General features: G+C 53.2%; 8 protein-coding genes across 8 annotated transcripts; 3 read left to right on the top strand and 5 right to left on the bottom strand.

Moving 5' to 3' along the window:
* Positions 1-17: 17 nt before the first annotated feature.
* Positions 18-2,576, bottom strand: BDP55DRAFT_689680 (DNA glycosylase; the record flags this gene model as incomplete). The annotated part of the gene is made up of 3 exons (XM_060576764.1): positions 18-74; positions 1,217-1,634; positions 1,753-2,576. The coding sequence occupies 3 exons, from the start codon at positions 2,574-2,576 to the stop codon at positions 18-20; spliced, it is 1,299 nt and encodes a 432-aa protein (XP_060436517.1).
* A 958-nt stretch (positions 2,577-3,534) lies between these two features.
* Positions 3,535-4,834, bottom strand: BDP55DRAFT_723248 (putative serine esterase-domain-containing protein; the record flags this gene model as incomplete). The annotated part of the gene is made up of 2 exons (XM_060578718.1): positions 3,535-4,500; positions 4,556-4,834. The coding sequence occupies 2 exons, from the start codon at positions 4,832-4,834 to the stop codon at positions 3,535-3,537; spliced, it is 1,245 nt and encodes a 414-aa protein (XP_060436516.1).
* Positions 4,835-8,320: 3,486 nt separating this feature from the next.
* Positions 8,321-10,456, top strand: BDP55DRAFT_539996 (exonuclease; the record flags this gene model as incomplete). Its single annotated transcript, XM_060568082.1, has 2 exons — positions 8,321-8,692; positions 8,834-10,456. 2 exons carry the CDS (start codon positions 8,321-8,323, stop codon positions 10,454-10,456), a joined length of 1,995 nt encoding a protein of 664 aa, XP_060436515.1.
* An 896-nt stretch (positions 10,457-11,352) lies between these two features.
* BDP55DRAFT_723246 (SPFH domain/Band 7 family protein) lies at positions 11,353-12,266 on the bottom strand (the record flags this gene model as incomplete). Its single annotated transcript, XM_060578717.1, has 2 exons — positions 11,353-11,862; positions 11,946-12,266. 2 exons carry the CDS (start codon positions 12,264-12,266, stop codon positions 11,353-11,355), a joined length of 831 nt encoding a protein of 276 aa, XP_060436514.1.
* A 380-nt stretch (positions 12,267-12,646) lies between these two features.
* On the top strand, positions 12,647-13,924 carry BDP55DRAFT_644073 (UcrQ family protein). Its single transcript, XM_060573561.1, has 4 exons — positions 12,647-12,765; positions 12,923-12,948; positions 13,134-13,311; positions 13,400-13,924. The coding sequence occupies exons 1-4, from the start codon at positions 12,707-12,709 to the stop codon at positions 13,452-13,454; spliced, it is 318 nt and encodes a 105-aa protein (XP_060436513.1). The 5' UTR covers positions 12,647-12,706; the 3' UTR covers positions 13,455-13,924.
* A 270-nt stretch (positions 13,925-14,194) lies between these two features.
* Positions 14,195-14,985, top strand: BDP55DRAFT_689676 (50S ribosomal protein L30e-like protein; the record flags this gene model as incomplete). Its single annotated transcript, XM_060576763.1, has 2 exons — positions 14,195-14,492; positions 14,567-14,985. 2 exons carry the CDS (start codon positions 14,195-14,197, stop codon positions 14,983-14,985), a joined length of 717 nt encoding a protein of 238 aa, XP_060436512.1.
* A 779-nt stretch (positions 14,986-15,764) lies between these two features.
* BDP55DRAFT_644066 (uncharacterized protein) lies at positions 15,765-16,791 on the bottom strand. The gene is made up of 4 exons (XM_060573560.1): positions 16,727-16,791; positions 16,467-16,535; positions 16,139-16,374; positions 15,765-16,086 (listed from the first exon to the last, which is right to left on the bottom strand). The coding sequence occupies exons 1-4, from the start codon at positions 16,737-16,739 to the stop codon at positions 15,952-15,954; spliced, it is 453 nt and encodes a 150-aa protein (XP_060436511.1). The 5' UTR covers positions 16,740-16,791; the 3' UTR covers positions 15,765-15,951.
* Positions 16,792-18,559: 1,768 nt separating this feature from the next.
* Positions 18,560-20,195, bottom strand: BDP55DRAFT_539980 (dullard-like phosphatase domain-containing protein; the record flags this gene model as incomplete). The annotated part of the gene is made up of 3 exons (XM_060568078.1): positions 18,560-18,711; positions 18,769-18,997; positions 19,053-20,195. 3 exons carry the CDS (start codon positions 20,193-20,195, stop codon positions 18,560-18,562), a joined length of 1,524 nt encoding a protein of 507 aa, XP_060436510.1.
* Positions 20,196-22,867: the final 2,672 nt, after the last annotated feature.

The following is a 22,867-nucleotide window of genomic DNA, read 5'->3' as shown; positions in this document are numbered from 1 at the left end:
CAATATTTCAAACCATTTTACTCATTTTCATCAACGTCCAATCCCATCTTCCTCCTTTTTGACAAATGCATGTCCTATGACTAACACGCTCATTGGGAAGTTCCACGCCGTGCCACACTTGGACGCTGTGGCAGTGGCAGTTCCGGCAGCGGAGTAGCCATGAGTCGCCGGGGTCAGTTCGGAGAGTTAACCGCCATTTCAGCCGAATGAAACCACGGACGAACATTACAAAGTACGTTAGAACTCTGACCCTTTTTTACTCCGTCACCTCCTTGTTCCAGAACATCAATGGGAAGAGGAGGGGGCGCGCGGCGGGCAAAGAATTTCTGTTTTCTCTTAGGTCCCCTGCAAGCCGTAGCACGCCGTGCTTCATATGGCCGTTTTCGTCGTCCTCTGACCTCGCGAGTCAGCCACAACTCTTTCCGCCCATCCCCCTCCGCCCACTCCGATTTACCACACGTCACAAATGCTATGGGAAGTGGACGACAATGACGGCACTATGGTCCATGGGGAATTGAGAGCACGGGGCGCGCTGCCCACATACAAGTTACAACGGGGCGAATACCGATTATCCCGGTCTATCTCCGATATCGTATCTCACTTGGAGTCGCCCCCATCATTCTGCCACCGTCTTTCATCTTCTCTCTATTCTCCCGGACCAGCTGACCACACACAGTGTCGGGAGCAACCGGCAGGCACGGCAATGACTCCTTCACTTCTCTTTTCCGCAGGTGCACCTCGAAATTCGGAATTCCTCCGAGTTTGTTCGGGTCCCCCGCTTCTCCACCGACCCCCGAGAACGAACAACAAAAAGGACCCCCCGGCCATTCCGCTGGTCAGTGGTCGCGTGGTTCGATTGCGTTGCCGGCGGACAGCACGTCATTTCTGCGATTTCGCGCCTGCGCTGATGTCGCAAATCTCCGTTTCCGTTCGGAAACCGCAAGATTAATGATCATGAAAATGTGTCCAATTGTTTCGGTTGCGACAAGTGTTGTACATATGGCATCTCTCCCGATCACCGGGATGGGCCACCCCGGCGACTTCTTCGCCGTGCGTCCGTATTCACAACTCCGTTCGGTTCAGTACCTACTGGATCCGATACCAGGTCCGGCTGCCCCGTTTTTTGCATCACAACCGCATCGCGAACGACATCCTCCTCCTCCTTGACAACCTCTTCAGTCTTGATGACTACATCTCCATCCACTTCCTCCTTCACCTCAACCTTGACCTCTTTCATCTTACGCGCTTCATTAACCTTCTTCCTATCAACCGCCTTACACAACCCCTCTAGCCCAAGCTCGCAATCACCGCACTTACGCCCGACAGGAAGGCAGACCGTCTGCCCAAGCCCGACGAGTAACCAGTTGATCTCGCGCCATTTATCCTTGGGAAGCCAGCTCTGCAGCGCGTGCCGCGTCGCCTCGGGCTGCGTCGTCTTGTGCCAGCCCCAGAGGTTCGTGATGCGGTGCACGTGCACGTCCACGCCGATGCCCTCGGTGCGGTCCCATGCTGCGGATAGGCAGAGGTAGGCCATTTTAGGTCCTACGCCAGGCAGGGAGGTGAGGCCTTCGATTGTGTCGGGGATGTCGCTGTTGAATTTGTCGCGGAGGATGATGGCTGTCGCTTTGATGAATCTAGGACGTCCAACGTTAGCGATATTCCGTTTCCTGTTCTCCCACTTACACTCATATACAAAACAGAACCACTCCCCGTGTATACCATCACCAAAAGAAAAAAAGGAAACAAATATACTTTGTCTTATTGTTATGAAACCCCACCGCCCAGATCAACTCATTCAACAACGCAGGCTCCACAGCCAATACATTCTCCAGACACAGCCCCGCCTCCGCGCCCTCTTTGTAGGAAGGCAACTCCGTCATCAACCTCTTCATCGCCACCGCGTTGACGGTATCTTTGGTCTGGCTTGACAGCATGAGCGCAATCAGAATATGGAAGCGCCGGTCGCGCTCCGAGGCGTCGGGGTGGAAGAGGCGCTCGCAGCCCATTGTGTCTACCGCGGCGTTGCGCGCGGGGCCGTGGAGGCGCATTTTGAGAACCGTGTTGTAGATTTCGAGCCAGGAGCTGGGCGGTTCGATTTGGATTGTGGAAGAGGAGGGGGACGAGCCGCGGATTGTGCGGGCTGGTTTGCGGGTTTTGCGGGCTTTTGGAGGGGGTGGTTGGGATGGTGTTGAGGGTTCGATGGGTTCGGTCTTGATTTTGGCTGGTGATGGTGATGTCGCTGCTGCGGTGGCAGTATTCTGGTCGATTCTTTCCTGCCCCTCCTCTTTGACAAGTCGCCTCCGTTTCCTGCTCCGCGGGTTCGGAACCGTGTCTTCAATGTCGGCGACGCCCAGGACTATATCGTGGAGCGCGGCTTCCGTGGCTGTCGATTTGGAATCTGTCGTGGAGGTTGAAGTATACGCGAACCGTGCAAGCGAAGACCGCGTCGTACGGCGGGTTTGTGACGGCTGCTCGTGCTGTGGTGACGATGATGCTGTCGCTGGCGACGACGCTGACGGACGGGCCATCTTGTTGAGGAGGGCTGATGTCTCTTTTGCCAATTTCGAGGTCTTCATTGTGAAGTCGGTATCCGTACCTACCTACCTTATCGCGACGGAGGTGGACATTGAAAGGCTGGCACAAGTGTCAAGAGAGTCCCGAGAACAACACGCTCCTCTCACGTCTTCTCAGCTCGGTTCGATGTAGGTGTATCGACAACCAGACGCGGTTTGTCAAAGAAAAGAAAGCTCCCGTCGTCGACGACGACGACGCAATTGACTTTGCACCCTCTGAACAAAACCCGTCGGCGTAATCGTAAACCCATTGGTCCTCGAGCATCTAAAGGGGGGGCCGCGGCCCCACGGACCACCTGTGACTTGTGATTTTAAGAGCCGGGGGAGGGGGGTGGAAAAGACCCCTGTGGACCACGCCTGTTTCCAGGTCTAGTGCCGCCCGGATAGCCGGGATGGCGCTGCGAGCTTAAGCGAGAAGTCGTGATCCTTGTCGTTATGACGCTCTTATTCTTATGGGCAAAGGCGCGGAGTACTCTGGAGGGAAGATGGAGGCGGGCTCTGCAAGTAAGGTAGAATGTCAGATCTTTTCGGGCCCGTAAGATACTACATATCGTTGTTATTTCTCCCGGGGGGCGGGGGGTTGTGTTCCTTTGCAATGTGTTGTGGGAGAGATGGAAAAACACTGCCCCAACTGGAATAGTCCTTGGAGCTGAAAAGTCCAATAGACAACCGGCAACATCTGTCTAGAATGGAATATAAGTCACTGGAATACCAAAGTACAACCGGTCATACCTGACTGCAATATCGCAAGTGCAAACTGATTGTTCAGACGTGAGTTCGTCAAGGCTGTGTACCTCTTCACTGTAATCTATCACTGAGGTACCAAATACCTGTGATGGAAGAAACATAGGGTTAAACATAATTTATACAGAGGGTAACTTGAACTCTCCGAGAGGAGCAGTATTTCTAATTTCATCGCTTCTCCAACTCCGACTCCAAAACCCAGACATAAACACCCCATCTAGACCGTGAACTCTTCGTTAAGCCAATGCTTGAGCACGACGTGACCCTCGCTAAACGACTGCTTCTCCCAGCGCACAATAATGGCAGCATGGCTGTGCCGGTCCTTGTGGATCCAAACGGGGTACTTGTGCCATCCTACGGAATCGAGGGCCTGAATCATCTGGAACTGGTAGGGCGCCAGGGCGAGAGTAGGCTGCGACGGTACCGACATGCGCCTTTCCCTAGCCAGGAGCTGTGTGGTACTGCGATCCATCTCGACCTCGTCCAGATCCTCCTCTGATTCACTCCCCAGAAACTCTTGGTCTTGCGAACTATTGAGCGTCTCGTACACGTGCTCCACTTCCTCCCGGATCTCCTTCATCCACAGCGGGCCGCGGTATTCGTCAATTGCCACGCCTGCCAGACCCTTCTCGTGCAATTGAATGCGTTTCGATGAACGGACCGTCTGGACCACGGAGCTGAACAAGAACGCAATTATACCGATTGGGACGAAAATCGTAAGGGCGATGGCGAAAGGAACGCGTTTAATCCATTTCCAGCTTGAACCGGCAACAGATGAAAGCGTGGCCGGCTCCGAGACCTTTGGCTTCGGCGCCACGGGGTGGTCCGGGTCGAGAATGACATCCTCGTAGCCGTCTAAGAAATTGGCCTTGATCTTCTCAACGTTGGTGTAAGGATCGGTCTTGGTAATGCCGGTAGTATAGTGCACGGCACTTCTGTCATTCACGATATTGGTGTATAGGGTGTGCCGTTTGAATCGCTTCAGTCCGGCGAGGAAAATGGAGTCAGGATCGGCCAAGACGGCGAGGAGTGGTCGGCCGGTATCGCGGAAGTTGTCGATAGTGAACAGCTGACGGCCGGACATGGACAGGGTACGAGCTCCGAGAACATTCCACAAGTGATTGTGCCATCCCCGGAGTGGTGTGCGGACACCGAGGTGTGGCGTCGCAAATGTCACAAAGTTCTGCCACAGGTTAGTCGCTGTCATCTTGCACAACATCAGGAGGCGGATTTCGTACCATGCATTCTACGGTATCGAGTATGCCCTTCGAGTGAAGCAAGCCAACGGCGTAGCGGGAGACGAGACCTCCGAGCGAGTATCCGACGATACTCAACTTGGTGATCTTGCCGCCCTTTTCCTCAATGAGGCGCAGCTCCTCCTCGATCTCGGCGCACACGCGCTCACCACCACGTTCGATGCCATCGTATGTGAAGGAACCACTGTTCCGCTTCGCAAGCAATAGATGCAACTTGTCGGCGGAGTACTTGGCGCGCAAGCTTTTGGCGATCTGGGCCATGTGGTTGGGGTTACCCCAAAGCTACGGAGCCGAGGCGTTAGTTCAGAAACATTCATGACGTCGTGGGAAAACGGTGCTGCAGATGGTTGCAGATGGGAGGAAAAGACAGGGGAATGAGGTGTAAACGAACCCCATGGACCAGTACGCAGAGATGGTCGGCCTCTGCGGTGCCTCCGGTGTAATCCATTAGATAGTCGTAGGATGAGATCAGGGACCGGTTAATAGAGCGAACAGAAAAGGGTAACAACGTTGAGAAAAGTTGCGATGGAGAACGTCGAAGGGAAGCTCCAGTGGGACGCGCTCCGAGTTAAATTCTCGGGGCGACCACAAGAGTCCCTCCAACGGACAATCCGCGAAGCCCGACCGTGGGGGGGTGTGGGTGGGCGTCTGAAGTCCGCGCAGTGGGCAGTGGACAGCTGCTTGTTGGCGGGTGTTGGAAATTCAATGACACCAACACTGGGGTCCCAACACCTGGGCTCCCGCACGCTGGCGGAGCGGTGTTTGCTGCTTTGCTGCCCGTACGGACACTGAGGTGCGTATTGTGTGTCCCCTGGATTTAAGGGGGAGATAAGGCGGCTTAGCACCACGATTGCTCCGATAGTCTCCTGTGGTGGTGTGCTTCCAGGCGCGATTGGACAAGGTACCGTGCGCCGCGTGGCTTCAGCGGCCTGATGATTCCTCCTGTCTCCTTTGCAGCCTGCAATCACTCGTCCAAGCGGTTCGTTGATTGGATGATGTTTGTTGTTTGTCTGCTAACCTTACTTCGTACTTTACCCTGAGGTAACCACCAAGGGTAAGGTGTCGGTACAGGTAGGGATCGCAGTAGGTACCTGGACTGGAATGGAATGCGCGCACGCGACGTCTCGATTGGGACCTTGCTGATAAAGTGGAGGGAACTGCAGCGTAACGGGTACGAGTTCGCGGCCGTGGTGGGGTGGAATCAGCTTGTCGGGACTGCGATCCGTGACGACACCTCAGGCTGCAAGTCTCTCAGCTTGTGAGTTCTGGGTTGGGTGAGCTCGCAAGATGGTCGATTTTTGGGGAAACAACTCGAGAGCTGGACGAAGGGACGAAAATGGTGCGCGATGGAGAGAGGTAGAGGACCCTGAACTGAGCATGCGCGCCGGCCGCCCACTCGCTGCTAGCAGTCGATAGGGCTGATGCGTGAGAACCCAATCCCAGGATGGAGTTTGGAGTTCATCCACTAGGTACGTCACGGTGATCTCCAGCTTTCGCGAGCGTTTAGTTCGTTTGAGAGAATCGGTTCGTTGTACGACTTTCGTTGGTCCCAGAATTCTCAGATCACAAACTTTGTCGAGGTGGTGGGCATCGAGCGCTTCATTTATAGACAAGATGGAAAAGATGGAATCGCACAGAAGCCAGGTTGGTTTGTGAACCACTCGCTTCATCTTACTCCTTGATAACGATTTCCTCGATAAACAACCCAACACAGCAATGACACTGACAGGACATGTCTCCCGGCCGTACTCAGACTCACACTCTGCACTATGGGGTAGTCACCGCCAATAGCTCCTGTCCAACCGTTGCACCGCGATAGGCAAGTCCATCCTCGAGACCAGGGCTGCCCATGGTTTCGCCCTTCCGCTTGGTGCCACTAGCACTCACCGGGGCGCTGATACCGCAGTCCCGTTATCAGCGGGCAAGAGTAAAATGGCTGGTGGCTTCGTTGGCGGGCGTCCTTTGCCTTTTGACTCTCCTGCTCTGTGTGTCTGCGTGTCTGCGTCACCTTGCCCATGTAAGGAAGGTCCGAAGGCTGCATTCTTATTACTGTGTCTTGTGCTCCATATGAAGTACGAAGTACGGATACTGCGTACACGGTAACTCAAGAACGAGGGGTTGTGGTGGATAAGAGAGGACAGGTTGATCACCAGGCCCATCACATCACATGCGAGACCGTGTCTGTGCAGCCCCGCGCGGATCCGATAAGAGATGTCGGATCTGGCGAGCACCAACAAATGGCAGCACGGCGGGGCTTGGCCAAGCTGGCGTCAAAGGTAGGTACCGAAAATGATGTAATGTGCACGGAGTAGTGCAGTCTGGCAGATTGCAGACGGAGCAGTGTAAGTGGGAGCCTTATCCGTAGTTCACCTTCTGCCATGATGCAAGTATCTCCAAGTTGCTTTGGCGTGGGTGGAAATGCCCGTGTGTCTTTGGCTGATTTGGGGCCTCAAAAAGATGAGACGGTGGACGAAATAGAGTTTACGTACCTGGGACTACCGTGGGCAAGGTTCCTCTAAGAGGGTCCTGGATGGTCCTAGATGGTCAAGGAGGGAGATATCGCGGACCTGCCGATTTCCCCGAATTTCAGGAACAGAAATGCCGGGCTTGTCTTGAAAAGTGACAGATCGATAGCAGACCTGGATGGCCTTGCCCTTTTCGGGTGTTCGTATGCAGGCAGGCCGCAAGAAATGATTGATCAATGATCAATGATGGTTGGCAAACTCTCATCTTGACTCAGGTGGGTGTTGTAACGGCGTCGAAACAACTTTCAACAAGAAAGGGTGCAACCTTCAAGCTCAACTGCAGTCTTCCCTACGTCGTCCATTCGATTGATGAGTTAGATCACTTCTCATTGCGTGTTGCTTTATCTGACCAGAACATGGACGTCTTGGCAACTTTCATCGTTGCGTGCCCTCGTTGCGTGGCAGGGGAAAGTGACGACGCTGAGTGAATGCATTGGAAACTGCAAGATCCAGACCGAACAGGTGGATATGTGTGCCTATTCTCGGTCAACGGCCCCACTGGAGCTCCAAGCTGGTGGCCTTACAGAGTATTTCCTTGGTTAAGGTACAGAGTCTGTACCTTAGGTAATCTTTCCAGACGCTCGGAGCCTCCCTCCATCCCAACTCCGACAACATTCGAGACACATCATCCATCTGTGACACTGTCCCAAACCAACCCATCTTTATGCCTTGGATGTTCCCGTTATCGTCTTCTGGATCATCACCCAATCTTACTTCATTCTTGTGTCAGCCTCGCCCGGGTCTACGCGCCACACCGGCCAGGTTCAACCACCCAACGTCCCTTTGTCCGTGGACCCGCGAATTCTCCGACTGGAACGTCACAACGACATTGGCTCCCGTCTGCATCTGCGTCTGCATCCCTCATTTTGGCTATGAGATCCTCGCACCATTCCCCCGGATCTTCGAGGCCTTAATCGGCGCTTTCATACTCAATCTACCTCTATTCCTCTCTAGCACACTTAGGCTCTTCCCACACCAACAGCAGCCAGCAGTCTCACCCCACTCTCTCTATCCGCAGGGTCGTCTGTGTATTACCTACGTAGGTGTACGTAAACTTCCATCTGCAAACGAGGCTCTGGCAGTCTCTCACTCGTCACCTTCGTTCCTTCACTCAGCAGCTGTGTAGTAGCAGACGAGAAAGGAAGCAACCGCGCCAGCCGCTCCTTCCATTGTTTTACGGAACCATTGTATATCTACAGCTTCTGAGGAAAGTCTTGTCACAATGTCCTTTGTAGACCTCAAACACATTCCCTGTCCCAAGGGAGAGCAATGCACAGCTTTCATGTGCCTCTTCCAGCATAAAGCAGACAGGGATAAGATGGCGACACCATCAGCACCGGCACTCAACGCGTCAGGAACGTCGGCAAAAAGGTCGACTGATACCACGACGGATGCAACCCGGGATGGCCCTCGAAAACGTCTGAAGGTTGCCCAAGACGTCAGAAACCCCGCCGATTCTACAAGAGCTCCCACTCCTGTCAAAACGACCTCAAAACAAGACGTTACCGCACCAAGACCAGATGACACTCTGTCACCTGTCGCTCGGCCCATCTCACCTCCACCTTTAAAGCGCCCGTCATCCTCCTCCACCACGGTCGTGAAGAAGCTCCCACAGTCTAATTCAGTCGCACCTTCTCTCGCTTCTTCGTCCGACCTCAGGAAGTCACTGAATCACTCTGCTCCAAGCAGGTCCTCTCCTTTATCAACATCTATTAATCCTTCTATAAAACACAAGGCTGATTCACCTGCCACTACTACATCTTCTACTACAAATCCAACCTCACTTCAAAAAGACACTCCTTCCACCCCTTCCAAGAGCGAGCCCCCCAAGACTATCAGGAAGGCTGAGGCTCTCAACCCTCGTTTACTCAAATCATCACCGGCAAAGTTCGAGATTCGTTTCAAGCTCGTGCAACTGCTACATGAACAATACGTTCGCCTAAACAACGAGCTCAAGAAGACTGCCAAAGACGCAGAAGAGAAACAGCTCATTCTCAAAGATCAAGATCTCATTTGGAGAGTCCTTGACGAAGAAGAATCCACGGCGATAGAGAAAGGCGCCATCTACTCGAACGTAATCAAGAACAAAATCATGCAGTACAAAAAGATGACGCTCCTCCAGTGGAAGGAGGAGAGAGTCGTTCAACGCCGCCAAACAACCCCAAAGGGTCCTCACAACAAGGCTGCAGTCCCTCCCAAGAAGATCGTTACGGGCTTGACCTCGGCCCAGGAAGTTCAGCTTGTTCGCCAACTCATCACCCCCATCGATGGCCTTGCCGCCCATGGCTATGTCTCCTCTGTCCCTGTCGAGGCTGACATCCAGAAGGCTCGTGAGGGTCTTGATGCTGCAAAAGGTTGGGAGAAGTGTGACCGCTGCGACAAGCGCTTCCAGATGTTCCCGGGAAGAAGAGAGGAGGATGGAGCTCTCGCCTCTGGCGGCAGTTGCAACTTCCACTGGGGCAAGACCTACTTCCCTGAGCGCCAGATGGGTGATAGATCCCAGCAACCCAAACGCTACCGATGCTGTGGCCAAGCCGTCGGAGACTCTGCCGGTTGTCATTCCAACGCTCACCACGTCTTCAAGGCATCGGATCCCAAGAGACTGGCTTCCGTTCTCAACTATGTCGAGACACCCGCCAACCCCAATGCTCCCACCGACAGAGCTGTTGGCTTCGATTGCGAAATGTGCTACACAGTTCATGGCCTTGAGCTCATTCGTATCACTGCAACCGCTTGGCCCAATGGAGAGGAGCTCTTGGACGTCCTCGTGCAGCCCATCGGTGAGATCCTTGATCTTAACTCGCGCTACTCGGGTGTGTGGCCCGAAGATATGGCATCTGCGGAGCCCTGGACTGCAAAGGAAGAAGATCCGACTCCTGCCCAGGCGAAAAAGATGTCGAGCCCTAAGAAGACCAAGAAGAAGATGAAGATCGTGTCGTCGCCTGAAGTTGCCCGCGATCTTCTCTTTGCCCTCATCAGCCCCAAGACTCCACTGATTGGTCACGGATTGGAGAATGATTTGAACGCCGTTCGCATTGTTCACCCCACCGTCATCGACACCGTTCTTCTCTTCCCTCACAAGCACGGCCTTCCGTACCGCCTTGGCCTGAAGATGCTAATGGACAGCCTTCTCAACCGCAAAATCCAAGTTGAGACGGCTGGGAAGGTTCAAGGACACGACAGTGCGGAAGACGCCCGGGCTGCGGGAGATCTCGTGCGTCTGAAGCTCTCGGAGGAATGGAAGAGCATGAAGCTCAAGGGTTGGAAGCTCGAGGTTGGGGAATTTGTTCCTCCTGGTGGCAAGGTGGACGATTTCAATGGTCACTTGACTGCCGAGTTTCTTGAATCTACCCTGTAGAGCCGGGTAGGCATAGCACATGGTTGGGTTTTATGAGAACTTGCGATGGCGTTGGGGAGGACTTTGGGTCCTCAGGTATGATGCCTTGGGTCGATGGGCTTTTGCAGTTATGATACCTGCCCTGTCCAAGGGTTTTCTTTAATACTAATTGGTCCATGGGCCATATTCACTCAACTTTTCTTGACTTGGTTTCCTTCACACCGTCTGACTGCCCATAGCTGACTCTCTAAAGGGGACCTTATATCGAATAACAAAACAGCCGCCTGCTACTCTTTGGTCCATGGAGAAGTATCATTTTGTCTATGTCAGGAGGTGAGAGGGACTGAGCAAGCAGGTAGCTCAGGGGGAAGAAAGAGGGAATCATGAAGTGGCCAAAGCCCATATCATAGAGGTGTGCTTAAAACTACCAACGAGACTTGTGCTTATCATTCGACTAGACTCTATAGGATGTCAAAGGTAAAAGGGGTGCAAAACATTTCAAGCAATGGGACAGAATTTATTGTTGGTAATCAAGAATCGACTCCCCCCTTTGATAACATCGATACTCGTCTCTGGATGTGTGAATGGTGCTATCACACACATTCAAACACAGAAGAGGGTTCGGCTTCTCAAAACCATTCTGTTGCCCGTATATGAGTTTCTCGACGTTGATGTTTAGTTACAAGGCTGAGCTAAGTGCTACTCTCCACGATGAATTCTCCAGCCCAGCGCGTGCGTGCAACATTCACAAACACCAAGCGTACAGCACAAAACAAAAGTGTGTGGAAAAGGCGGCAGAATTTCATTGCCCTATGATTACATTTATTGAAGCGGTGACTTGCCTTCAAAGTCTATAATACAGCGTCGCCCTTTTTTCACTCACTCACCCACGTCCCCGTAGCGATTCCGCAATACACTTACGGCCGGCCAACGTTCAACAGCATCTGGTTACCGCCCTTACCGCCACTAGGCAGGTACGCGACATTCGGATTCGACGACAACGTCGCCGCGATATCCCTTGCGGCCTCAATCTTTCGAATCTGCACGAGGCCGTCGCCGTTCTTGGCGATCGCCCTGCTAATCGTCTCGGCGCTCTCGGCCTCGCCCTCGGCGCGGATGACGTTGGCCTGGCGCTCCTGCTCGGCCTTTTCGACAATGAAGCGCGCGCGCTCGGCGTCCTGCTGGGCAATCTGCTTCTGCTCGACGGCCTTTGTGAATTCTTTGCCGAACGTCATGTGCGTGATGGAGACGTCCTCGAGGGCAATGTTGAACTCGGCGGCGCGCTTGCGGAGGTCGGAGCTGATGCGCTGGGAGACGGCCTCGCGCTGGGTGATGAGCTCGGCCGCGTCGAACTGGGCGACGATGGACTTGAGGACCTCATTTCCGATGGAGGGGAGGACTCTCTCGTCGTAGTCTTGGCCGAGGTTCTGGGTAGAGGATGAGTGGTTGGTCAGCATTGCGTATACTTTTTTTTCCCAGCAGAAGTAAAGTCATTCTACGGAGGGCTCACCTGGTAGATCTTAGGAAGGGCCTGAACTTCGGGCCGGTGCAGCACGCGGAGGGTCAAGCTGACCATCTGGAGATCCTTGCTGCCAGTCGTCGTCGCAATGTTTCTCGGCTTCGTCCGCACGTCAAAGACGATGCTCCTCTGCAGCCACGGCACGAGGAAGTGCGTGCCCTCGTTGATGACGGCATCCTTGACACCGGACATCCTGTCAAAGATGACTGCTCTGGATCCACCCTTGACATCGTAGATTGACGACTGCACGACCGCGATACCAATGGCCGCAGGGACGGCCATGCGGTACGCAAAGCCCAGAGCTTGAGCCATTATGTCGGAACGGGCGAGGGAGAAAATGTGTGATTATTTAGTCTCGGTGTTTGCGTTAAGCGATTCGAAGTTCGCTGGAGGGTATCGCGGGCTATCCGAGTTGGAGCGTCTGGAGTCGTTTGCTTGGTGGTGGGCTGGTGGTGCAGTGTACAGGACTGAAGCTTGCCGAAAGCTCCTCTCTCTCACAAGAATGCGGCGGCGGTAAGCTCCGTCATGGAATTTTGGCACACTGGGTGACCGGGGTGGTCGGATGGGTGGTGACGGTTCGAGTGCGAAGAATGCGCTAAGCCGTTCTGGGACGTGCGCCTCAGCTTTCGGGTTCGGCAGGAAAGGTTCAAGGACAAGATTTGAACCTCGTACGATTCGACCCTCTCCGATTTACTGCCAGAATATCCCAACCCGTGTTGCACATCACCGTCCACCACAGCACAACCGCCACGATGAGACCTACGCAAGCTCTTATGGGAGGACCCAGCGTCCCCCACGGAAAGTACTCTCAGTAAGTGAATTTCTTGTTGTAGGTCAATTGAACGGGCGAACGGGAAGGGGCGTGCGGGCTTTTCCGTATGGGAAAGATCATGAGGCTTCCTTCTGCCCGCCGCGCCATGCACCGCTCCCAATTGCATTGTTTGAACATCTCGCTGACGTTTGAATAGCTACCTCGGCTGGTGGGGACACATTGGTATGTCTTTTTCCGACTTTCTCGATGTCGAATTACGATGGCGACGCGGTTGAACGATGGACAATGGCTTTCGGGATTGAACATGAGGGAATGAAGGGGAGGAACTCGTTCAAAAGCCTACGGCCGACACGATGCACAAACGATACGCATTCCGAATCGAACATTACACTGACAAAAGTCTTCAGGTGGCGAGAAGCAGAGAGGTATCATCACCTACGGCATCACCCCCAACCGTCAGAACCCCTTCGCCGGCGCCGCCCACGACGCCGTCTTCAACACCTGGCGCCGCTTCAGCCACCAGGTCCTCTACTTCCTTCCTCCCCTGGTCGCCGGCTGGTACATCATGGACTGGGCCACCCACCGGTCAGTCATCCTCAAAGACCCGGTTGTAACAACAACAGCAAGGGCAATTCGATATGGGGTAAACGCCTAACGCTAACAATCGATGCAGCAACCACTACCTGAACTCCAAGCAGGGCCGCGCCGAGTTTGGTGACGAGGAGTAAATATTCTTTTGTGAAGAAGGCGGACGACGAGTGCTAGAGGCGGACAACGATTCCCTGTGTCAAAACACGTGTATATCAACTACGTAGAGGGGGAGACATGGAATAGAGCCCCATTTGGACGGTTATGCATATCACATGCCCAATGATTGAAGACGTACTTTCCATGACTAGATGTCAACTCGTTTCTCAATTTGCAACGGAACTTCCTGAGGCCTGAAATCATCAAGGCGAGCGCCTCAACCGAAGATGTCACGACACCCTCCCCTACTTTGCCATGTCGATAACCACCCAATTACTAGTAAACCAGCCTGAATCTAGCAGAAACAGTTAGCCTTACTCTCCAGTGCGTTTGTATCATCCCTCCAACCAAAGTTGAATCGTGGTCTCCCGCCATCACATTGCGCTGACATTTGCTCAATGTCTGCGCCGTGATTGGCCAATCATTCTCACGTGACCATTTCGCCAGGATCCAACCTACGGTGAACAGCAGCTCGGCACGGAAATACGATTGCACCGAAAGACCCCAATCGCACACCTGCAAAGGTGGGGCTACCCAGAAAAAAAAGTTGCATTGGCCTACAGGACTAAAAAAAATTGAGCCCATCGACTTCAAGCCGAAAGCTTGCAATCCACGACCGCCGCCCGCCCAATTCGAATTCCCCTCGCCGTCGCCAATCCCGCCAATCGCCCCCCCCCCCCTTTTCTATTTCAAAAGGACAGAACAGAACAAAACCGTCACAATGGCCGCCGAGAAGCCCGACCGCAAGGAGAAGAAGGACAAGAAGCGCTCCGTGTCCGACGGCGCCATCAAGAAGGACAAGAAGGATAAAAAGGACAAGAAGGACAAGAAGGAGAAGCTCGAGCGCGCCCTCGACGAGCACCTCCAGGCCGACGCCGCCGCCACCACCGTCACCAGCGGCGAGGCCACCGCCGTTGCCGTTGCTGATGGCCTCCCCGTCGTCGGCGCCCTCGTGCCGTTCGCCGTGCCTTTGGCTGATGAGAAGGCTATGAAGAAGGTTATGAAGTCCATTCGCAAGGGTACGTTTTCTATTTCTCTCTCTCTTCCTCTCTACTGTCATAGACGCAATTATTAACAATCAACCCCCCTACAGCCGCCAAGAACAACACCCTCAAGCGCGGCGTGAAAGAAGTCGTCAAGACCCTCCGCAAATCCCCCGCCGCCGGACCCGGCAACACCGCCTTCCCCGGCGTCGTTATTATTGCGGGCGACATCTCCCCCATGGACGTCATCTCCCACCTCCCCGTCCTCTGCGAGGACCACAACGTCCCCTACATCTTCGTCACCTCCCGCGCCGAGCTCGGCGCCGCGGCCAAGACGAAGCGCCCCACCTCGGTGGTCATGGTCTCGGAGAAGCGCTCCGCCGCCGACAGCAAGAAGGCCGAGAAGAAGGCGTCTGGCGAGAGCAAGGGTGACGACGAGGAGGATGATGGCGAGGATTACTCCGAGGTCTACGCTGCGCTTGTGAAGCTTGTGCAGAAGGAGACTGCGAAGCAGTCTTTCTGGGCATAAACTTGCTCTGCTTTGGCTTTTCGATTGGTCTTTTGTCTTATCATCATCATCAGACATGGGACGGAACCATCACGACATTATCCAACCAAGAAATGATGAATTGTCACAATATATGGGGGGTTAAAGAAAAGCTTGTTGGCTGGTTTGAGAAAAGATGAAGAGATACGGCGTTCTTGGGCACTTTTGGGCATTGGGGATAGTAACACTTTGTTTGCACTACTCTTTCCTCTCTTTTTCTCTCATTTGAGGCTCTGTCTCTTGCGAGAGAAATGAAGAACACAAATAAATGATTTACCATCATTACAACTTCCGTTGGAACCTTGAAGGGTGCGGAGGTGTGGAGGAACTTTTTTTCTGCCTTCATTGGCTCCCTTTGACACGAGATGTCGGGAGTTCTTCTGTCTTTGGCAATGTGACTCCTCAAGTGATGGCCTTTCAAGGCATAACGTCCTGCTGGTGAAGTACATCGGCCGTTCAAGACGTGATAATGTTGCCGAATCATCAACGAGTGGTCTGTACTGTCTCACAGAACTCTCGAACTGCTCCCGATGAGCGAATTTGTGCATGCCGTCGGGATTCGTGCCCGGTCACAGTCAATTAGCATGACATATTTTAAGAGTACTGAGTGGTCTGAGGTAACATCCTTAGAACAACGGTAGTGTTCACTTAGAAGATCCAAGACTTTTGTTGTTACACGTAAAGAACGAAGTCACAATATCAAGAAATATTGGCAGTATGGTAATACGTCACAGTAGTGCAAGCATAAAGGCAAGAGGGTATCAGGTAATTTGATCGATTAAGGGGATCATGGCTGAGACGTAAAAGTTAGGTACATGACAATGTCCCCAGCCGCAACTGCTGACTATCTTTGAACTCCATGTCCTCATCCCATCCGACCCAACGGTAATAGCACACAAGCAATCCGTCTTTCAGGATTGCTCAATCATTCATAATACGTTAAACCCTTTAGTCGAAGGGGTTGGTGCGGGTTCCCCACCAGGTGAGGAAGACTGACAGACCGACAGTCTCGATGACCTTGGCCAGGACGCTGACTCCAACAGTGTCGACAGGGCGCTTCTCGACGAAGACCTGGGAGATGTACTATGTCTCCGTTAGTTGAGGCATGATCAAGGGCCAAGAGAGTATGACATACGCCGGGAGCAGAGGTAGCGAAGAAGATGAGAGAGCCGAGGTAAGCCGCGCCCTTGTAGGACAGGGTGCCGGTGGCGTTGATGAGAGCACCAACACCGTAGGACTGCAGGGCAGAGCCGACGAGGGATGTTCCCCAGGCGACGGCGGCACCCTGAGCCTCCTTGGAGCGAGCGAACTCCTCCTTGGTGTTGGCGGCCTTGGCGCGCTGGTAGGTCTGGCCGAAGATGGGGGTCAAGACTGTTGAAGGGAAGGAGCTTGGGTCAGCTGATTTTGTCATGTAATGGCGCACGCCGTCTGGCCGGGAGCTTGGTGAGAATCATTTCACGTACCAGCGAGCTCAGCCGTGTGGTTGAAGATGGTGCCGAGGGCGATAGCCGAAGGCTTGACGGGGGGGAGGTCTGTCACGAAAGGTTGTCAGCTAATAGTCCATGAACAGAGGTAAGGCTTGCCCTCGTGTCCAGCAAAGGCGCATTCTCCCTGGCGGGATTGAGATGAGAGAGTGAGGTGAGGTAGCTTAGCGAAGCTACAGAGGAAAAGCATGATGCTTCCTCCAGCTTCTCTTCCACAGAGGAACAGGAAAGCGACTTACAGTGCAGAGACATGATGGCTGATTTCTGGGGTATCTTATTGTGATTAAAAAAAGAGAATCAATTGAGGTGATGTAAACAGAAACTACGAGCGAGATGGGTGGGAGGGCAAAGGCTTTTATGTGTTAAGGGAGAGAGAGAGCGAGCGAGAGAACTGGGCGGCGTGTGTGTGTGTGTGAGCCACATGTGACCTCAGCCTCTGCAATGCAAAGGAGGCAAAGGAGGTAACCGGAGCAAGGCAAGTGCGTAGTGTCTGTCCTTCGTACCTGCTCGTTCGTCCCAGGGCGAAACAAGGAGAGGGAAGCGTGTTGGGAAGCTACCTTAGCCGGTGGTGGTGGTACCTCTGGCGCCGCGAAAGGAAGGGGCCAGATCGAGGTCTCATTCCATCATCGGTTGGACCTGATTTTCCCTCAGGCCAGAAGAAAAACACACAGCGTGAAGCGTGGAAAGCATGAAGCTACTTTCGTACTAAGAGCGTAGCTGGACATGGTACAAGGCAGGGGTGGGCATTTCGCTACAGAAAGACATGTCACAGAGCTCTCTCTCTCTCCCGTCTCTCTCACACTCTTCTCTCCCACGTCTCTTCCCTCAGCTCAGCTCACCTCTTCAATTGGATGTGTCAGTGTATGTTGTCCCAAGCTTCTCCAAAGAAAAACTCTCAAGCTATGCCTCTTTCTCTCACGTCGCCCAGCTGTCGATGTCGTAGTGTCGTCATCTGTCGAATGATGTCACCACCCCTTTCCCCGCCGAACCCACAAAGCCCAGGCCCTGGCCCCCATATTTGCTCCGATAATTGGTCGAGACCTTTCCTTATGGAACCTCTTTTACCTTTCTGATCTCTCCCTGGGGCCCGCATGTACTCCGTACACCCCAAGCTATCCGTATCTAGCCCGTCCCGTCGTTCGCCTTCTGGCCGTCTGGGATTAGCACATCTTCCTCAATCAGCTCGAGCTTTTGCTTTCCGCCCGCGTGGAGTTTTCCGCGAACAAGGTCCCGGAGCGAGTCCTCCACGACTCCCTGCCCTTCATCTCAAGCTCCCGCTCTCACCCGCCCTTGTACATAAACACAAACACAGTGGAGAAGATTGACGAAAATCTGGAGCAATTATGATCGAGATGTGATTCTCGGTTCCCCTGTGGCTGGTGCTGGTGCTGGTGCAAATTGCCCCCCCATCTATCACCCCATGCCCGAGGCAAATGATGCTCAGGCACTCCAGACCAATGCCATTTCAACTTTTGCCCATGAAAACTGCGCCTCTTTTTTTCTCCCTACGGCCCTGCCAACTTCTGCAATGTGCCTCAAGGTAGCTCTTCGGCCGAGTCTAGAAACCCGCATTAGCAAGGGTAGCTGAAGCTGCCTGACGTACGGATGGTATCATTGCAGCTTGGAATTTCGTCTCTCACTGTGCATAATACAGCTGCTCTAGCTCAGGTACAAGGCAAGGAAGGAAACACGGAATGTCCGAAGTATCGTCTACCTTGTGTTTAAGCTCGCCATTGCTCAACGTTCTCCAGTTCTCAATGGTCTACCTTACCATTGTCAACAAAACAACCTTAATCACTCAAAAACACCATGGCTCTATTTTGCACACATTACATGCATTTCGCTGGACGTCGGCAACCGATCAAAAACGCTGGTGGCCTGGCATGTATTCCTGAAGCTTGACAGAATCGTACCGACATTGGCAGTCGTGCCGCTCATAACTCCTCTTACCGATCCCTTTACCAAATGTTATTAATACAGCGCTGCACCGCGAAGTTGAAGCCGCTGGTGTATTTCGCTTTGCTAACTCCATGCCAGTACACCAGATTTCCTTCTACAGTCCCAACCCAATTCTACGCCATATGCTGACCATCTTCGCCTCCGCGCAATGCAAGTAGCGCCCTCACGTCCGACACATACTGAAGACCCTCGAGCAGCGGAACTAGATGCAAGAGATCATTGTCTGTCGGGTCGTTAATCCAGCCTTGGATTGGGATGGCGTTATCTAGCAACGCATGTTAGCCGAATTTCCACAACTAGACCGCATGCCGGCATTACACACCTTGGTGGAACATGTAACTCAATGGACTGTTGTCCAAGATCATGACCTTGCTCAAGTCCGGCTCAACAGAGCTAAGATCCTTGATGAAGGCCCCCTGTCGGAATGTGCAGTGCTGTCTATAGTATCGCGCCGAGAAGAATTTCCTCTCTGCCTCTAACCAATCTATTACGGGATCCGCATACTCCTGGACCGAGGCCGTAAAAACCACGAGATTGTACCATTTGCAAACCTTCATCACACGATTAGCGCCAAGCACTCGTCCAATCATCTTAGGCTGTTCTTACCCGACGGAGGAAGTCATCGCAGTGTGGGCGCTTGTTAACCCAGTACAGAATGGGATGCTGCGGTCCGATCGATGTTTGGCCTCCGGCACCGACGTACGTTTGGTTCAACCTGACCTCGACCATATGTCCCGTACTCATGCGTCCCCCCTTGGACATGCTGTGAATCAGAGTTTCGTCAAGGTCCAGAATCAGAGTCTTTTGGTACTTGGGGTCGGTCGAAGGCTCGAGGTTCAGGTATGACGGCTGCCGTCGAGGAATCAAGGGTCGAGGAGGGGCCGGTGTCTTTGGGTATCTCGTCAGCGCGCCTGCGGGAGACGTCGGAGACTTGAGTTGCGCAGAAATGTCGGAAGAGCCAGATTCACCACTGCCCTTGGGCCGTGCTGCCGCAGACTGTGTCTTTCGGTGCTTGCGCTGGGGAAGAGCGTCTTCGCTGTGTAGCTTGATACGAATAGATCTCCGCGCTGGCGCAATCTCTTCCGCTGCAGACTTTGAACGTGAGTGTCGAGCGGAGGAGCCCCGGCGTCGACGATCGGCGTCCGAGTCTGATTCTGAGGATATGCCTGAAGAAGATGAACCTGATGATCCCACTGGTCTTGAATACGCAACCCCTCCATATCCGGCGCTGCCCTGCCGACCCGACTTTTCGTCTACTGAACCAGCAAAGTCTGTCGCGAGCTTTTTGTTGTTTCTATTGTGCAAGCCAAATAGCCTCTTGAGCGGGTAAAAGGGCGAAAAATCTCCTGCATCGTCGTAAAGGCAGGCAATCAGATACACGCCCGGGGCGGCAAGGGTGGAAAACACCCAACGGAGGGAATTGATGAAGCCAGCAGCGATGCGCCGAGGCAATGAGTGCCATGAGGTTGATCTCAACCCTGCTTCTTTCGATTCCCCTCCTATGAGCGGCGTAGCTTCGCTTGCAAGATCAAGTGCTCCATGGGCGTCGTTGCGCTGTTCGAAAGCTGACTTTTCGAGGGGGAAGATATCCTCGTCTTGGTCGTCGCCCTGCTTCTCTGCGCCTTCGCCGCCATGCTCGTCGCTGTCAGGTTGAACGGCCAATCCCAAGGAACCAATGGAGTTGGATCGCGAGGCGACCGGACTTGGCGGCGGAGAGACGCGAGAGGTGATGATATTCAGGGAGTTCATCTTTGATAGGATATGCAATCCATGAGGCATGGAGGGTCGACGGCGGGTTGCGATGCGGGTGTGGGAGGGTTCAGGAGACGTCGAGGGTCGATAGTAAGGGGTGGTTTCGGTGGTCAGGAATGTTCCAGACGTTCCGCGCGACGAAGGAGGCGATGTATTAGCAGTCGCGTTAGGAGAAACGGGTGTCGAGCGAGTATTTCGAATACACCGCAGTTGGAAGAAGCGAGTGTAGGATTGACAATCGTCTCAAAAGGGTGCCGCTGAGTCTGTGGTGTTTGGTGGGATTGCGTGAGGTTGAGATGCTCGATGATGTCTGTCGTGGTCGTGGTCGTGTTCGTAGTCGGGGAATGCAAGCCGGTGGGCTGTCCAGATGGGTTTCCCCCCAAGTCCAAAGAACGGCAACAATCAGCTTGCCATGAGCGAACGAGGCCTAGGAAAATGAAAGCGCGAGGTGGTAGCGCTGGTGAAAAAGGTTCGTCCGTCGACAGCTAACAGACGCTAAAGTGATATGTGGCCGTCAGCGCAAACCTGTCGATTGGACCTTGAGACCTTGAGAGGGGAGGAAAGACGCAAAAGGGTCAGTCGGGCTTTCGGGAGTTGGAGGTATCGAGGGCGGCCGGGATGCGGTAGCGTTGAAAGGCAATGGATGAAAAGGACAGTGGCCTGGTCTGTGATTGGAGGTGTCGGCAAGTAGTCCAGTACCCAGGTACGGATAGTTAAAGCAAGGTGAGGTGAGGTTAGGTATAGGCGCGAGTGGAAGCCGCGGAAGGGAACCTGAGCAAGCAGAGGGGAGCGAGCAGCAGACTGTAGTGACTGGAGGTAGGTGCAGCAGCAGCAGCAGCAGCAGCAGCTCAACACTATGGAAATCTGCTGGGTTTGGCCGGGTTGGACCGTGGTAGCACTGGGATCCTAGGTATGGCAAGCCGCAAGAACGGTTTGATGCCGGCCGGTATTGACGGTATTGGTCCAGGGCTGACCGTGGGGTTACACTGACTGCTGACCCTTGTGGGGGAATGGGTAATGAAGGAAGACGGCTTCACGTGTCGAATTGTTCACTCTGTTCCACTAAGGTAGTAGACATTTTATCTCTTCCATTCCGCCTCATCTTTCCACTCGCTGTTGCGGTTTTTTGGAGATGCAGGACGTGGGTGATCAGCGGGCCAGCTGCTGCCAAGCGGCTACGTAATGGATGTACCTCAGCCCACCTCATTCAAAGGTGCCTTCCCCAACACAAACTGACAGGATGAGAGTGGGATACCTAGCAATACTGGATGGAGTATGAATCAGTTGACCTCTTCATACACACTCCAATTTCCTGCACTGTCATACGTCCCTTATTTTTCCATCTCCAGCAGAGGTATCTTTCCCACCACAGGTATCGGTTCTCATAATGGCAAGGATTTGTGTGAGAAAGATTGAAAACATCCATGAGCCGATACCGAGCTACCTTGCTCTCTGCCTGTAATCTAGAACTGTGTGCTCTTCTTTTCCCATGTGAAAGAGAGCCACTCCACTTTTGCTGTCGTTGTTGAGGGTTTGATTGAACACAGGCAGGACCGACAGGGCATGAATCGGGGCCGCAATTCTGCGTTCTGCAGCAGCATCCAAATCTTTGGCGGAATACGGCCTCTTTTGGGCCTCGCAATTCCGATCCCTCACTTTTCGTATCCGTGTTCAAATGCCGCTCAACCATTCGCTCTTCTCGTCTCTCGTCCCCAAGCCCAGGCGGACCCTTCTGCCTACCACAGAGAAAACCCCTCGTTGAACTGGGACGCTACGGATACATTTTATAAATTCAAGAGTCTCACAATCAAAATACACGATTGTTGTCTACACCATCAACAGAGAGATGCTTCCTGTCGTCTGATACTCGTACAAGTGCCCTGCCATGTTGCGTGTGGTTGCTTCTTAGACGTCAACTGGATGACTCATTTTACAGATACAACTCACAGCCCAAGTGGTAGCTTGGAACATGACCTGTGGAAACTCACAATGCTGTTTTCTGCCATATCTAGCTTTCTCACATTATGTGTGATACCTAATGTCAGGGAGGTCACAGGAGAGAAGGCTCTCATGGAGAGTCGGGATAAATAAAGCAATCTCACCTTGGCTAGCATGCCTTAGGTAACTGGGGTAGACAAGACATACCTCTGCGCCTAAGTACGGAGTATTCTCAACTTAGTACACTCTGAGATCTGTATGGGTGGTCCTGTAGCAAACACACTCCCACAACTCATCTAGACAAAGCCATGTTAACCAAGAACACCATCATTCCGGCACCTCTCATGTGGTTCAACGGAACTATAATTGACGCAACTTATGGCCAAGCAGTCGGTTCTCCAAGCACTAAAAAAGCAAACAGAAAATACGATAAACACTTGTGTGGACTACCATTTCATAGCAACCTTGAAAGTCAGAGGTAAGCCGAAATGAAATCAGATTCCAGGCGAATAGATTATAGCAATTGATAATACCACGACTTCATTTTTTATTAGACACAGCAGCTGATGACATTCCAGGGCTGTTCAACCCCAAGAGCAAGGAACCTCAGGGTTCCTGTCAACCTGGCAGATGACGGACAGCTCGCGGTGTGATAGCCAACCGCTTGGTGCCCCTAACGCATCACTTACAGCAGAAATTCAGCGGGCAAACGTCATTTTGTAGTGATGGAG

The sequence above is a fragment of the Colletotrichum godetiae genome (assembly GCF_030913485.1).
Source record: "Colletotrichum godetiae strain CBS 193.32 chromosome Unknown BDP55scaffold_2, whole genome shotgun sequence".
NCBI lineage: Eukaryota > Fungi > Ascomycota > Sordariomycetes > Glomerellales > Glomerellaceae > Colletotrichum > Colletotrichum godetiae.
Note: the sequence above shows the minus strand (reverse complement) of the source record. Positions and strands in the feature narration are given on the sequence as shown.